This window comes from Coregonus lavaretus (assembly GCF_964263955.1).
Source record: "Coregonus lavaretus genome assembly, chromosome: 36".
Classification (NCBI taxonomy): Eukaryota; Metazoa; Chordata; class Actinopteri; order Salmoniformes; family Salmonidae; genus Coregonus; species Coregonus lavaretus.
Window position 1 is genome coordinate 17,340,634 of NC_140023.1, and position 16,678 is coordinate 17,357,311.

A 16,678-nucleotide genomic window follows, 5' to 3' on the forward strand; every position below is an offset into this window, starting at 1 on the left:
TGGTCTTATTTATTCCATCACACATTTGTTGGTGGGGACGCTTATCCTTGTTGATTTGTGTTCTCCTGCGGCGGCTTCAGAGCAGTTGAGCAGGAAGTTGACCCTGCCTGCCCTGAGTTACTAACTCAACCAAATGCTCTCTTCATTATAAACTTTCCGGAGAGACTCTGGAACAACATTAAAGATGGAGAGGAATTAAAAAACAAAGTGTGATGCTTGCGTATTTTAATTGGTGAGAGTTAATGGGGAAACTGGCTTCAAGCATTTGAATGCAAATGGAACTTAATTCATATTGAAGCTCGGTGAAGTTCATTTAAATGTGTGACTCAGATGGCCAGTAAATGTGACAGTAATTATTCATAGTGGAGTCAAACGGCTCCAGATGATTTTTTTCAACTAGGCACACAATTCTTATTTACAATTCTATGCCGCCCAATTGTGCGCCGCCCAATGGGACTCCCAATCACGGCCGGTTGTGATACAGCCTGGAATCGAACCAGGGGGTCTGTAGTGACGCCTCAAGCACTGAGATGCAGTGTCTTAGACCACTGCGCCACTCGGGAGCCCGATTAGCAGAGTTAATGTGCTTTAAGACTGGATAATCACTTCATCTTTCTTTCTGTTTCCAGCCTTGTAGAGAAAAGGAAAAGGTTGAAAACAGTGTCATATGATCTACATCCAGTTGTCTACAGTCACACTCCTGCTAGTTTTTGTTTTCCCCTGGAGCCTAGTTGATTAATTCATGTCAGTGACTGCCCAAATCGAAATTAGCTGCTAATTTTAAATGGCAAGAGAAGAAACCTAGCCTGCACTAGGGCCATCTTCTAGATAGAAAACAACCTCTCCCTCTTCGTTTCTCTCAGCTTTTTATTATGATGTGAATATGAATGCATCCATCCTGTGGATTGTAATGAAATGGAATCATTTACATTTTAGTCATTTAGCAGACACTCATATCCAGAGCGACTTACAGTTAGTGCATATAATTTTTTTTTTATACTGGTCCCCCGTGGGAAACGTACCCACAACCCTGGCGTTGAAAACGCCATGCTCTACCAACTGAGCTACACGGGACATTATGAAGGGCTTGACATGAATTCTTGATTTTTTACTTGGTTTGTAACACCATGGGCCAAATAGGTGACTGTAAATTGTATTGTGTTGTATGATGCAATAAACAACTTTACAAAATAATATTAATTATTATTACCATACAGAGAATTAGACAATGTAGGCTACCCCTCAGCTTATTTGCATATTCAAGCCTGTCTCAAAATACAACGCTGCCTCTTTAATTAAGACATAAGCTTTTTATCTGACTGGCTTTTCAAAGACAGCTTGAAATGTAGCCTACACGTTTTGTTCTCTTGTAGGAAGCAGTACTTCCCCATTGCTGACCTATACTTATGTATAACTGGGCTAATAACTCGCTAACTAGCAAAGAATATCAACAAATGTGCAGACGCCCGGCTCTGCGGTCTGATCTGAACTGCGCATTCACTCTCCGGTGATTGAAAGACAGCTAGTGGGCTACTCCCGCCAATATAATTATTCTCGGTTCGGACTGGCTCTGCCTACAACAAAATCACAGACTCAATCTTGCAAAGTTATATCTTTTTTGGTTTGTTGCATTGAAAAGGGGCTGATATAGTATCGATTCGATCACAGAAAAAACGTTGATCTATATAGTGCAAAATAATGGGGCGAACTAATTTTCATCTTGCGTCTCTGCGCCGCACAGCATTTCTCCTTCGCTGCAGTACTGGAGGAAGTGCGCGGCCGCACAGCTTAGAGGGTACATTGCCTGCAGCACACCTTTCGTATTATTGATGAATCTAGATTTGATAACGTAATTAAGCAAGCACACATTATGTCCGTTAGATCGTTTTTGAGTCAATTGCAAGATGCCTGATCTAGGCTTATTTCAGACAACCTTAGAAAAAGTAAGAAATGATTAACCGAATCAAATGCCTTTGACAGGTCAATAAATAAAACAGCGCAATGATTTTTATGGTCTAAACCACAGGTGTCAAACTCATTCCACGGAAGACCGAGTGGCCGCTTCGCTCCTCCCTTGTACTTGATTGATCAATTAAGGTCACTAATTCGTTAGGAACTCCCAAACCTGGTTGTCTAGGTTTTAATTGTAAGGAAAAACCAAAAACCTGCAGATCCAAGGCCCTCCATGGAATGAGTTTGACACCCCTGGTCTAAACAATATAGCACCTCATTACATTTATTTCATTTAGCAGAGGCTCTTATCCAGAGCAACTTACAAATTGGTGCATTCAACTTATGATAGCCAGTGGGACAACCACCTTTTTAAATTTATCTTTTCATTTTTTTATGGGGGGTGGGGGAAGAAGGATTACTTTATACTATTCCAGGTATTCCTTAAAGAGGTAGGGTTTCAAGTGTCTCCGGAAGGTGGTCAGTGCCTCCGCTGTCCTGGCGTCGTGGGGGAGCTTGTTCCACCTTTGGGGTGCCAGAGCAGCGAATAGCTTTGACTGGGCTGAGCGGGAACTGTGCTTCCGTAGAGGTAGGGGAGCTAGCAGGCCAGAGGTGGATGAACGTAGTGCCCTCGTTTGGGTGTAGGATCTGATCAGAGCCTGAAGGTAAGGAGGTGCCGTTCCCCTCACAGCTCCGTAGGCAAGCACCATGGTCTTGTAGTAGATGCGAGCCTCAACTGGAAGCCAGTGGAGTGTGCGGAGGAGCGGGGAGACATGAGAGAACTTGGGAAGGTTGAACACCAGACGGGCTGCAGCGTTCTGGATAAGTTGAAGGGGTTTAATGGCACAGGCAGGGAGCCCAGCCAACAGCGAGTTGAAGTAATCCAGACGGGAGATTACAAGTGCCTGGATTAGGACCTGTGCCGCTTTCTGTGTAAGGTAGGGTCGTACTCTGCGAATGTTGTAGAGCATGAACCTGCAGGATCAGGTCACCGCTTTGATGTTAGCGGAGAACGACAGGGTATTGTCCAGGGTCACGCCAAGGTTCTTTGCACTCTGGGAGGAGGACACAATGGAGTTGTCAACCGTGATGGCGAGATCATGGAGCGGACAGTCCTTCCCCGGGAGGAAGAGCAGCTCTGTCTTGCCGAGGTTCAGCTTGAGGTGGTGATCCGACATCCACACTGATATGTCTGCCAGACATGCAGAGATGCGATTCGCCACCTGGTTATCAGAAGGGGGAAAGGAAAAAATAATAATTGTGTGTCGTCTGCGTAGCAATGATAGGAGAGACCATGTGAGGAAATGACAGAGCCAAGTGACTTGGTGTATAGAGAGAAGAATCATCCCCTGAATGTTATATATATAATTTGCATGTGCATGAAAATGAAACATGGTGAGAAGAGAAATGTCAGTTTCATCTGTTTCACAGTTGTACCTTTGCTCCCAGTAAATTGATCAAATTGGTAACAGTGGTTTGTGATAGTGGTCCTGTAGAGCATCCTACCAGGGCCGGCCCCACGCATAAGAGACATAAACAATCGATACATTGTAGGCGCACTTGATCTCCCGCGCTCAGCAGATAATTGGACTCAAAATACACACAAATCCCCAAAATTAAAAGAACGAGCAATGTCAGAGTTGGGAATATAAATATACACTACCAGTCAAAAGTCTGGACATACCTACTCATTCAAGGGTTTTTCTTTATTGTTACTATTTCTTACATTGTAGAATAGTAGTGAAGACATCAAAACTATAAAATAACACATATGGAATCATGTAGTAACCAAAAAAGTGTTAAACAAATCAAAATATATTTTATATTTGAGATTCTTCAAATAGCCACCCTTTGCCTTGATGACAGCTTTGCACACTCTTGGCATTCTCTCAACCAGCTTCACCTGGAATACTTTTCCAACAGTCTTAAAGGAGTTGCCACATATGCTGAGCACTTGTTAGCTGCTTTTCCTTCACTCTGTGGTCCGACTCATCCCAAACCATCTCAGTTGGTTTGAGGTCGGGGGATTGTGGAGGCCAGGTCATCTGATGCAGCACTCCATCACTCTCCTTCTTGGTCAAATAGCCCTTACACAGCCTGGAGGTGTGTTGGGTCATTGTCCTGTTGAAAAACAAATGATAGCGACACTAAGCCCAAACCAGATGGGATGGCGTATCGCTGCAGAATCCTGTGGTAGCCATGCTGGTTAAGTGTGCCTTGAATTCTAAATGTGTTATTTCATAGTTTTGATGTCTTCACTATTATTCTACAATGTAGAAAATAGTAAAAATAAAGAAAAACCCTGGAATGAGTAGGTGTGTCCAAACTTTTGACTGGTACTGTATATATACAGTATTTTAGGGGTGCGCAGGTCAGCTGTTTGTTCACCCGCACCAGCCCGCAATTACTAATAACCCATCCGCAACTGCTCGACTATATGTGATAAAGTGAAAAACTGAAGCCTGCACCCAACCCTAATCTGGAAACATAGAAAATGTGCTATAGGCTACAGTCAAAGACGGCAGAAGGATTTTTTGACGGGGTGCAGGATATTTTATTGTCTGATTTAGATATGTTTCTGCTTATAATTTCCGACATTTTGGTAGGCTATTTGTTAGTCAACTTGTCTATAATTAGATACATGTAGCTTCTCTTTTGTCATTATATGTTGCCCTGGAAGATAAAAAAAAAACTTGCTCAACAGAATAATGTAATAGATCGATAGAATTAATGCTTCAATCTAGTTGACATCGGTAAAGTTTACTCTGTCATCTTTCGCAGAGCAAAGATGTTTAGGGACTGGAGAGAAAATACAATTGTTGTAAGGATAAAGAAAGCTGTGAAAATGACCCAACGTGTTTCTGATAAGATTTCAGTTCGGCTTCGATGCATATTTTATGTGGTTGAAATACTATCAGCTTTTATGATGAAGACAGCACCTCTACAAATGGCATCTAACTGAGCATAATCATATTTCTTCACTCCTGTTCCCAAGTCCACTTTTTGCCTTTATTTGGTGTATAATTGTATTGCAAGAAATGCTTTACTCTGCAGGAGTTAATATTAAGGCTATGTGAGAGGTTATAGACCTACAGTCAGTGTCCAGATTTCAGTTTCCATTTCAGTTTCCAGTTCCCTTGACAAGCCATAGGTCTATATTTAATGACCCTAAACCTGTCCGCCCCGTGGATATAACCACGGGGACTACGGGTTATGAGTCAACCCGCGCATCACTAATATATATATATATATATATATATATATATATATATATATATATATATATATATATATATATATATATATATATATATATATAGTGCTATGAAAAAGTATTTGCCTCCTAATGGGACCCATCTCGTCCAAAAAGTTGACTCAAGTTTGCCAAAAAGCACCTGGATGATCATCAAGACTCTTGGAAGAACGTTCTATGGACAGATGATTCAAAAGTATAACTTTTTGGACGACATGGTTCCAGTAATGCCTGGCGAAAACCAAACTCTGCATTCTACAGTAAGAACATCATACCAAAGGTCAAGCATGGTGGTGGTGGTGTGATGGTTTGGGGATGCTTTGCTGCCTCAGGACCTGGACGACTTGCCTTAATAGAAGGAACCATGAATTCTGCTCTGTATCAGAGAATTCTACAGGAGAATGTCAGACCATCCGTCTGTGAGCTGAAGCTGAAGCGCAGCTGGGTCATGCAGCAAGACAATGATCCAAAACACACAATCAAGTCTACATGAAAATTGCTAAAAAGCAACAAATTGGAAGTTTTGGAATGGCCTAATCAAAATCCAGACCTAATCCCAATTGAGATGTTGTGGCAGGACTTGAAACGAGCAGTTCATGCTTGAAAACCCACACATCACTGAGTTAAAGCAGTTCTGCATGGAAGAGTGGGACAAAATTCCTCCACAGCGACGTGAGAGGCTGATCAACAACTACAGGAAGCATTTGGTTGGAGTCATTGCAGCTAAAGGTGGCACAACCAGTTATTGAGTGTAAGGGGGCAATTACTTTTTCACACAGGGGAATTGGGTGTTGCATAAATTTGTTTATGAAATAAATATGTAATTGTTGTGTTATTTGTCCACTTATGTTCCCTTTATCTAATATTAGGTTTTGGTTGAAGATCTGATAACATTCAGTATCACAAATATGCAAAAGTAGAGAAAATTAGAAAGGGGGCAACTACTTTTTCATAGCACTACAGATACAGTTAAAGTCAGAAGTTTACATACACTTAGGTTGGAGTCATTAAAACTTGTTTTTCAACCACTCCACAAATGTCTTGTTAACAAACTTTAGTTTTGGCAAGTCGGTTAGGACATCTAATTTGTGCATGACACAAATTAGATGTCCTAGTAATTCTTCCAACAATTGTTTACAGACAGATTATTTCACTTATAATTCTCTGTATCACAATTCCAGTGGGTCAGAAGTTTACATACACTAAGTTGACTGTGCCTTTAAACAGCTTGGAAAATTCCAGAAAATGATGTCATGGCTTTAGAAGCTTCTGATAGGCTAATTGACATCATTTGAGTCAATTGGAGGTGTACCTGTGGATGTATTTCAAGGCCTACCATTAAATTCAGTGCCTTTTTGCTTGACATCATGGGAAAATCAAAAGAAATCAGACAAGACCTCAGAAAAGCAATTTTCCAATGCCTTAAGGTAACATGTTCATCTGTAGAAACAATAGTACGCAAGTATAAACACCATGGGATCACGCAGCTGTCATACCGCTCAGGAAGGAGACGTGGTCTGTCTCCTAGAGATGAACGTATTTTGGTGCGAAAAGTGCCAATCAATCCCAGAACAACAGCAAAGGACCCTGTGAAGATGCTGGAGGAAACCGGTACAAAAGTATCTATATCCACAGTAAAACGAGTCCTATATCGACATAACCTGAAAGGCCGCTCAGCAAGGAAGAAGCCACTGCTCCAAAATCGCCATAAAAAAGCCAGACTACGGTTTGCAACTGCACATGAGGACAAAGATCTTACTTTTTGGAGAAATGTCCTCTGGTCTGATGAAACAAAAATATAACTATTTTGCCATAATGACCATCGTTATGTTTGGAGGAAAAAGGGGAAGGCTTGCAAGCCGAAGAACACCATCCCAACCGTGAAGCACAAGGTGGCAGCATCATGCTGTGGGGGTGCTTTGCTGCAGGAGGGACTGATGCACTTCACAAAATAGATGCATTCATGAGGAAGGACAATTATGTGGATATATTGAAGAGACATCAGTCAGGAAGTTAAAGCTTGGTCGCAAATGGGTCTTCCAAATGGACAATGAACCCAAGCATACTTCCAAAGTTGTGGCAAAGTGGCTTAAGGACAACAAAGTCAAGGTATCGGAGTGGCCATCACAAAGCCCTGACCTCAATCCTATAGAAAATGTGGGCAGAACTGAAAAAGCGTGTGCGAGCAAGGAGGCCTACAAAGCTGACTCAGTTACACCAGCTCTGTCAGGAGGAATGGGCCAAAATTCACCCAACTTATTGTGTGAAGCTTGTGGAAGGTTACCCAAAATGTTTGACCCAAGTTAAACAATTTAAAGGCAATGCCACCAAATACTAATTGAGTGTATGTAAACTTCTGACCCACTGGAATGTGATGAAAGAAATACAAGCTGAAATAAATCATTCTCTCTGCTATTATTATGACATTTCACATTCTTAAAATAAAGTGGTGATCCTAACTGACCTAAAACAGGGAATTTTTACTAGGATTAAATGTCAGGAATTGTGAAAAACTGAGTTTAAATGTATTTGGCTAAGGTGTATGTAAACTTCCGACTTCAACTGTATATATATATATATATATACACACACACACTATCTATACAAAAGTATTTGGACACCCCTTCAAATTATTGGATTTGGCTATTTCAGCCGAATCCACTAAAAGTCGAGCACACATCCATGCAATCTCCACAGACAAACATTGGCAGTAGAATGGCCTTACTGAAGAGCTCAGTGACTTTCGACATGGCCCTGTTGGCATGGCACTGTCATAGGATGCCACCTTTCCAACAAGTCAGTTTGTCAAATTTCAGCCCTGCTATAGCTGCCCTGGTCAACTATAAGTGTTGTTATTGTGAAGTGGAAACCTCTAGGAGCAACAACGGCTCAGCCGTGAAGTGGTAGGCCACACAAGCTCACAGAAAGGGACCGCCGAGTGCTGAAGCGTGTAGCGCGTAAAAATCATCTGTCCTCGGTTGCAACACTCACTACCAAGTTCCAAACTGCCTCTGGAAGCAATGTCAGCACAATAATTGTTCGTCGGGAGCTTCATTAAATGGGTTTCCATGGTGAAGCAGCCGCACACAAGCCTAAGACCACCATGCGCAATGCCAAGCATCGGCTGGAGTGGTGTAAAGCTCTCCGCCAGTGGACTCTGGAGCAGTGGAAACGCATTCTCTGGAGTGATGAATCACGCTTCACCATCTGGCAGTCCAACGGACGAATCTGGGTTCGGCGGATGCCAGGAGAATGCTACCTGCCCCAATGCATAGTGCCAACTGTAAAGTTTGCAGGAGGAGGAATAATGGTCTGGGGCTGCTTTTCATGGTTTGGGCTAGGCCCCTTACTTCCAGTGAAGGGAAATCTTAACACTACAGCATACAATGACATTCTAGACGATTCTGTGCTTCCAACTTTGTGGCAACAGTTTGGGGAAGGCCCTTTCTTGTTTCAGCATGACAATTCCCCGTGCACAAAGCGAGGTCCATACAGAAATGGTTTGTCGAGATCGGTGTGGAAGAACTTGACTGGCTTGCACAGAGCCCTGACCTCAACTCCATCGAACACCTTTGGGATGAATTGGAACGCTGACTGCGAGCCAGGCCTAATCGCCCAACATCAGTGCCCGACCTCAATAATGCTCGTGGCTGAATGGAAGCAAGTCCCTGCAGCAATGTTCCAACATCTAGTGGAAAGCCTTCCCAGAAGAGTGGAGGCTGTTATAGCAGCAAAGGGGGGACCAACTACATATTAATGCCCATGATTTTGGAATGAGATGTTCGACGAGCAGGTGTCCACATACTTTTGGTCATGTAGTGTAGGTATTCCTCTTGTCCAGATGGGATAGGGCAGTGTGCAGTGCGATGGAGATTGCAACATCCGTGGATCTGCTGGGGTGGTATGCAAATTTTAGTGGGTGTTGGGTAAGGTGGAGGTGATATGATCCTTAACTAGCCTCTCAAAGCACTTTATGATGACAGAAGTGAGTGCTACGGGGCGATAGTCATTTAGTTCAGTTACCTCAGTTACCTTCGCTCAGCTTGCATTTTGACTCCGAAAGTCATCTCGACTAAGAAAATGTTGGTGAGCACTGTTCTTCGGAAAGTATTCAATTCAAAGAAAACAATTTCCTCAGCAATCTACACACAATACCCCATAATGACAAAGAGAATACAGGTTTTTTGAAATTTTAGCAAATGTATTAAAAACAAAAAACAGATACGTTATTTACATAAGTATTCAGATCCTTTGCTACGAGACTCGAAATGTAGCTCAGGTGCATCCTGTTTCCAATGATCATCCTTGAGATGTTTCTACAACTTGATTAGTCTTCTGTAGCTCAGTTGGTAGAGCATGGCACTTGCAACGCCAGGGTTGTGGGTTCATTTCCCATGGGGGGCCAGTATGAAAATGTATGCACTCACTAACTGTAAGTCGCTCTGGATAAGAGCGTCTGCTAAATGACTAAAATGTAAAAATTAGAGTCCACCTTTGGTAAATTCAATTGATTGGACATGGTTTGGAAAGGCACACACATGTCTATATAAGGTCCCACAGTTGACAGTGCATGTCAGAGCAAAAACCAAGCCATGAGGTCGAAGGAATTGTCCGTAGACCTCAGAGACAGGATTGTGTCAAGGCACAGATCTGGGGAAGGGTACCAAAATATTTCTGCAGCATTGAAGGTCCCTGTCACGCCCTGGCTCTGGGGACTCTAGTATGTTGAGCCAGGGTGTGAGTTTTCATTTGTTTATGTTCTAGTTGTTGTATATCTATGTTGGCCAGGGTGGCTCCCAATCAGAGACGGCTGTAGCTCGTTGTCTCTGATTGGGAGTCATACTTAGGTAGCCGTTAGGCATTCATTATTTGTGGTTTCTTGTTCGTATTTGGTTTGTGTATGACCATTGACTGTCACGTCATCGTTTTGTTGTTTTGATCGTGTGATCATCGAATTAAATAAATATGTTCACATTCAACGCTGCGCCTTGGTCCTCATCTCTCACCGACGATCGTGACAGTCCCCAAGAACACAGTGGCCTCCATCATTCTTAAATGGAAGAAGTTTGGAACCACCAAGACTCTTCCTAGAGCTGGACGCCCGGCCAAACTGAGCAATTGGGGGAGAAGGGCCTTGGCCAGGGAAGTGACCAATAAACTGATGGTCACTCTGACAGAGCTCCAAAGTTCTTCTGTAGAGATGGGAGAACCTTCCAGAAGGACAACCATCTCTGCAGCCCTCCACCAATCAGGCCTTTATGGTAGAGTGGCCAGACGGAAGCCACCCCTCAGTAAAAGGCACATGACTACCCGCTTGGAGTTTGCCAAAAGGCACCTAAAGACTCTCAGACCATGAGAAACAAGATTCTCTGGTCTGATGAAACCAAGATTGAACTCTTTGGCCTGAATGCCAAGCGTCACGTCTGGAGGAAACCTGGCACCATCCCTATGGTGAAGCATGGTGGTGGCAGCATCATGTTGTGGGGATGTTTTTCAGCTAGCCAGGGATTGGGAGACTAGTCAGGATCGAGGGAAAGATGAACGGAGCAAAGTACAGAGAGATCCTTGATGAAAACCTGCTCCAGAGCGCTCAGGACCTCAGACTGGGGCGAAGGTTCACCTTCCAACAGGACAATGACCCTAAGCACACAGCCAAGACAACACACGAGTGGCTTCAGGACAAGTCTCTGAATGTCCTTGTGGCCCAGCCAGAGCCCGGACTTGAACCCGATTGAACATCTCTGGGGAGACCTGAAAATAGCTGTGCAGCGACGCTCCACATCCAACCTGACAGAGCTTGAGAGGATCTGCAGAGAAGAATGGGAGAAACTCCCCAAATACAGGTGTGCCAAGCTTGTAGCGTCATAACCAAGAAGACTCAAGGCTGTAATCGCTGCCAAAGGGGCTTCAATAAAGTACTGAGTAAAGGGTCTGAATACTTTTGTAATTATTATATTTCTGTTTTTTATTTGTAAGAAATTAGCAACAATTTTGAAAAATCAGTTTTTGCTTTGTCATTAAGGGGTAATGTGTGTATATTGATGAGGGAATACTTTTTTATAATACATTTTAGAATAAGGCCGTAACCTAACAAAATGTGGAAAAGGTCAAGGGGTCTGAATACTTTCCGAAGGCACTGTAGGCTATAATATGGCCTATTGTTATGTGTATTAGCATACTGTTGTAATTTATGTTTCCTGGGATGGTGTTTAACCCTTTTCTAACTTTCATTTATCTGCATGTCCAGTCCTTATATTTAGCCTCACTATGAAGTGTTTCATCATGTTCTTTTCAGGACAAGCAGGCCTACAAGGAAAACATAAAACAGTTGCATTCATGGGTTTTGACAAATGTCGTTAAAAAAATAAGGTCCGCCAAAGTAAAAACCTGATAAAAATGAATTTATATGAATGCTGCAAGTACAGGAATTGTTTGCTCAGTGGGAAATTAATATCCAACTAGTCAGTGACAACAGTGTGGAGTTTGGAGTTTGTGACAGCAACTATGTGAGTTTATTTCAATATTATAGACACCAATTACCTTCTAACGCCATCTTGTGCAGCTTGTGAGCATCATAGAGTCTCCACTTTTTAATAGTTTGTAGCTCAAACCATTCTGAATCTACAGATGTTTTTGTAAAAAAGACCTGGTCCTTGGCCCCTCACAAAAAAAGATTGCAGTTTTGAAACTGCAGTAAAATTGTAGTAACTGCAGTCAACTGTGGTATTTTGGACACAGTAATTGCACTCTAACTGCAGTTACACTGCAAAATTACTGCAGTAAAATAAAACAGTTTTATTTTGGATGCAGTATTTGCAGCATACTGCAGTTATACTGCACTCTGACTGCAATCTTCTTTCGTAAGGGAAACACCGCTCTAGCTCAGCCTCCGTTAATCACAGCTAATGGTTGGTACCAACGGATGCAGAAGAAAAAGACAAATGCAATGGTACAACCCAGAAGTATGTAGCTCAAACACACACTGTTTAAAGGGGGTTAGAATACCTAATTCACGCTGGCGCGACTCATTGGGTTAATATGTAGCGTGTAACCTAATGCAACCTACTTTGATTGGCCTCCGTGCCAGTGATTAAATGGTTACATTTGTGGCCACCTAGCCTAGCCTACTATCGCCTGGTTGTTGAGCCAGTGATCTGAGAGGTTGCCAAGCGTATTGTGATTATTACTGTCATATCATGGCATTCTGTTCTAGTCTCATAGTCTATTAATTAAGCTATAGGCTTATGGTTTATTATGGGTAAGTCTATGTCGCATGTTAAATGCAAGAATCATGGATTTATGTAGGCCTACAGGACTATTTGGTCTTTTACGATAATTTAATGATGATTTGAGTGCCTCAATTTTGTCCCATCTAAATTTTTACTGACCCTGCCATCAACAGATTTTTGCCTATTCCACTGGACATTGATCCCTCTGTTTTCTCAGAGACAGTCACCAGTAGAGTATTGATTGTTTATATTGAGCCCTCAGTTTATGATGGTTTGTTGAATACCCATGCTTGTCTCATAACAAACTCATTTGTACATTATGTTCATTGTAATAATAATTATAGAGAAAATATACAATTAGTTTAACAGAACAGTTGATCACTTTATGTCCACTTAACCAGCTCATGAACTTGATAATTGAATCAGCAAAACATGAACTTAATGAATTGATCCTATGGAAAAGATTGGCAGACAGAATAAAATCATAACTTGATATCCTCCATGTGGCTTCTGATGGTCTTTGGGTAAGATAAACGTATAAGTAAACTCATGCAAATCTCAAATGAGGATTCTGGTCTCAGTCCAGTCATGTGTTGAATGTGTACAGCTTCCCCCCAGTTGTTTGTCCCCCTGGGATCACATTTCCTGGGTACGTCCTATCCTAGTGACTATCAAATGGGCTTATGCAAGTGTGCAGGCAGGCATTTTATAATTGCTCTATCCTGCAAGGATTCCGGGGGCAGGTTTCAAGAACAAAAATAAGAAACTAAATCCTTGTTTTAAAAGACTACAAACCAGAGGGGAAACAAGTTTATTGGTTAGTTTATTTTTGAAAAGCCAACAGGAATCGAAGGATTAAGAATTAGAATGAGACGGGATGAAACGTTTGATCCTTCACAAAGGACTTAATTTAAAGCCCAATTATTTGTGAAAGATCATTTTGCAACATGTCAAAGTTAGTTAGAAGAGAGGCGTGTATATGTGTCCGATTTGATGTGGCTGCAGTAAGCACTGACTTATTTGCATGCAGATCTTTTTTTTCACAATGATAATTTATTTAGTCAATGCATGCGAAGTCCTGAAGCTAAGAAGTTGTGTTTGGTCCTAATGTGTTAAAAATGCACTCAGATCTTAAGCACAAGAGATTTGTAACATATTGCACAAATTGGTTCTTAAGATATTTACATTTACATTTTAGTCATTTAGCAGACGCTCTTATCCAGAGCGACTTACAGTTAGTGAGTGCATACATTATTTTTGTATTTTCCCCCCGTGGGAATCGAACCCACAACCCTGGCGTTGCAAACGCCATGCTCTACCAACTGAGTTACATCCCTGCCGGCCATTCCCTCCCCTACCCTGGACGACGCTGGGCCAATTGTGCGCCGCCCCATGGGTCTCCCGGTCGCGGCCGGCTACGACAGAGCCTGGATATCACACGAATTGCAAAATTCATATATCATACAAATTGCTAAATTCGTAACATATCACAAGAAATGCAGTGCTAGCTGTGCCACTAGAGATCCTGGTTCGTATCCAATTGGCCCAGCGTCGTCCAGGGTAGAGCATGGCGTTTGCAACGCCAGGGTTGTGGGTTCGATTCCCACGGGGGGAAGGTATGAAAAAAAACTCTTTAAGTGCTGTTCTGTAATTATTCAGGTCTAAAGGGTTGCCACATTTATGAGTAGGTTTCAGTCCTGCACATTTCAATATAGACAGCATTTCCCCAATGGACAATAATAAATGTATTTCAATACTGTACAGTAATTTGCAAACATTGCTGACAAATAGATGTCTGCCTATTACTTACAACCTACCAGCATTTTTGGGTATGCTATTAATTTCTCTCTCTCTCTATATATATATATATATATAATAATAATAATAATAATGTATGCACTCACTAACTGTAAGTCGCTCTGGTTAAGAGCGTCTGCTAAATGACTGGATGACTAAAAGCAGGGACCTGTTTTGGCTCGTGAGCACCACTTTCAAATCTACTGGCTGAAATTATACAAAAGTTTGAGAGTGCATCTTTAAGTGCTGATAAGAGTTTGTGGATTGGAATGATGACCGAAATTGTTCTGTAATTATTCAGGTCTAAAGGGTTGCCACATTTATGAGTAGGTTTCAGTCCTGCACATTTCAATATAGACAGCATTTCCCCAATGGACAATAATAAATGTATTTCAATACTGTACAGTAATTTGCAAACATTGCTGACAAATAGATGTCTGCCTATTACTTACAACCTACCAGCATTTTTGGGTATGCTATTAATTTCTCTTCATACATTAATACGTGGATATGGTTAATTTATCACGATTTAGTAATGCCAACTGAGGCTGTTGCACAGGCTCCTGTTTAAATGCAGTTATTTTGGTTGACCTGTAGATGGCCATGGTGCAGGAGACCCCTCGTCACCCCTTCCCCACTGTGGACGTACCTGACCACGCCCATTACACTATAGGGGCCGTCATCCTGGCTATCGGCATCACCGGCATGGTGGGCAACTTCCTGGTTATCTATGCCTTCAGCAGGTAAGGGACAGTTGCTCCCTATGGTATTGTAACTATACTCTCCCTCTCTCCACTTTAGAAGAGCAGGTCATCTGATCAATTAAAATTCTGTTGGAGTTTCTTGCACAGTTAATGCTTAGGTTTATCTCATCACTGATTCACTATCCCTCCATCTGTCATATGTGGCTCTGTAGTCTCAGTTGTTTATCAGTGTCTCAGTTGATCAGCATTGAGAGTCAAGAGATCAGGGTATTTATCCTCCCTCCTGAGCACAAACATGATGTACTGTAACTAGCGTCTCTGCCGTGCTTTACTTTCAATGCACACAATCAGATATAAGTGGTACATGTTGGACAAATTGATGGCACAAACTCTTTCCATAGCTAAATAGTTGTCAACAATAATAAATCCTTCACCAGAACAATAGGAACTATGCAATTACAGTACAATAACCATTTGCTCACACTGACCTAACATTAGGGGGAATGTTACAGAATTATGGTGGTGTTTATGTGTGTGTACTAAATTTAATCAGAATAGAAAATCTTGGGTTTCCCTGTGCTGTATGTGTTGTGTTCTACAGGAGCAGGTCACTGAGGACTCCAGCCAACATGTTCATCATTAACCTGGCCATCACAGACTTCCTGATGTGCCTCACACAGGCACCCATCTTCTTCACCACCTCCATGCACAAGAGATGGATCTTCGGAGAGAAAGGTACTCCACACCCGTCTCCGAACACGTCTGAGGTCAATATTTTCCACTCAGACCCCCCCCCCCAGAAAAAAAAAAAAAAAAAAAAAAAAAAAAAAATCAATCAATGACTTGAAACAAAAAAAACATAGAAAATAGCATAGAATTGTGTGGACAAATTCAGTCTTTGAATTGCGTCCGTTTCCTATAATTGACTGGAAGGAGATGGAATGAAGGAATTGACCCAGACTGAGCTCTGAGCAGAGCTTGTGTCTTACAAGGTTAATACGTTGAACAGAAAAGGGATGGAAAGAGGGAGAAGTCTATGAGAAGAGAGAAAGCGAAGAAGTGGTTTATTTATTACCATAGTCATGGAATTAAAGAACATATGAATGGAAAACTCTCAATGAAATGTTGCCTAGAGATACAGAAAAAGGCTACTTATTTCTGCAAACATCTCACACAACATCACTACACTCTTAGAAAAGAGGGTTCCAAAAGGGTTCTTCAGCTGTCCCCATAGGAGAACCCTTTTTGGTTTCAGATAGGAGAATCCTTTTGGGTTCCATGTAGAACCCTCTGTGGAAAGGGTTCTACGTGCAACCCAAAAGCCTTCTACCTGGTACCAAAAAGGGTTCTCCTATGGGGACAGCTGAAGAACCCTTCTAGGTTCTAGATAGCACCTTTTTTTCTAAGAGTGCACAATAGCTGTGGGAGAAAGAAGAAGTCTTTGTTAACTGGCACAGCTGCTTGACTCTCCTTATCCTTCTCATTCTGTAATATTATAAACAACACCAAGTGTTAGAATATCTAGATTTTTGTTTATGAGCATGGAAGATAGTTTTGGCTTATTGAAATACAGACCTTTTGACATCATGAGGACTGAGATTGAAATACAGACCTTTTGACATCATGAGGACTTATATTGAACCTAATCCATTTTTATAAGTCATAGCGATCTTCAGATCATATATCCGTGACAACCCCAACCCCCACATGCCCTCCTACCATATTGTTGTCGTCCAAATTCACTG

General features: G+C 41.9%; 1 protein-coding gene across 1 annotated transcript in view; it reads left to right on the plus strand.

Moving 5' to 3' along the window:
• The window catches only part of opn4a (opsin 4a (melanopsin)), a gene marked incomplete at both ends in the record, with an annotated part of 80,943 nt that overhangs the window by 45,632 nt on the left and 18,633 nt on the right, over positions 1–16,678 (plus strand). The window contains 2 exons of the mRNA XM_084153268.1: positions 14,827–14,972; positions 15,535–15,668. Coding sequence (XP_084009394.1) covers positions 14,827–14,972; positions 15,535–15,668 — 280 coding nt within the window. The remainder of the gene's footprint in view (positions 1–14,826; positions 14,973–15,534; positions 15,669–16,678) is intronic.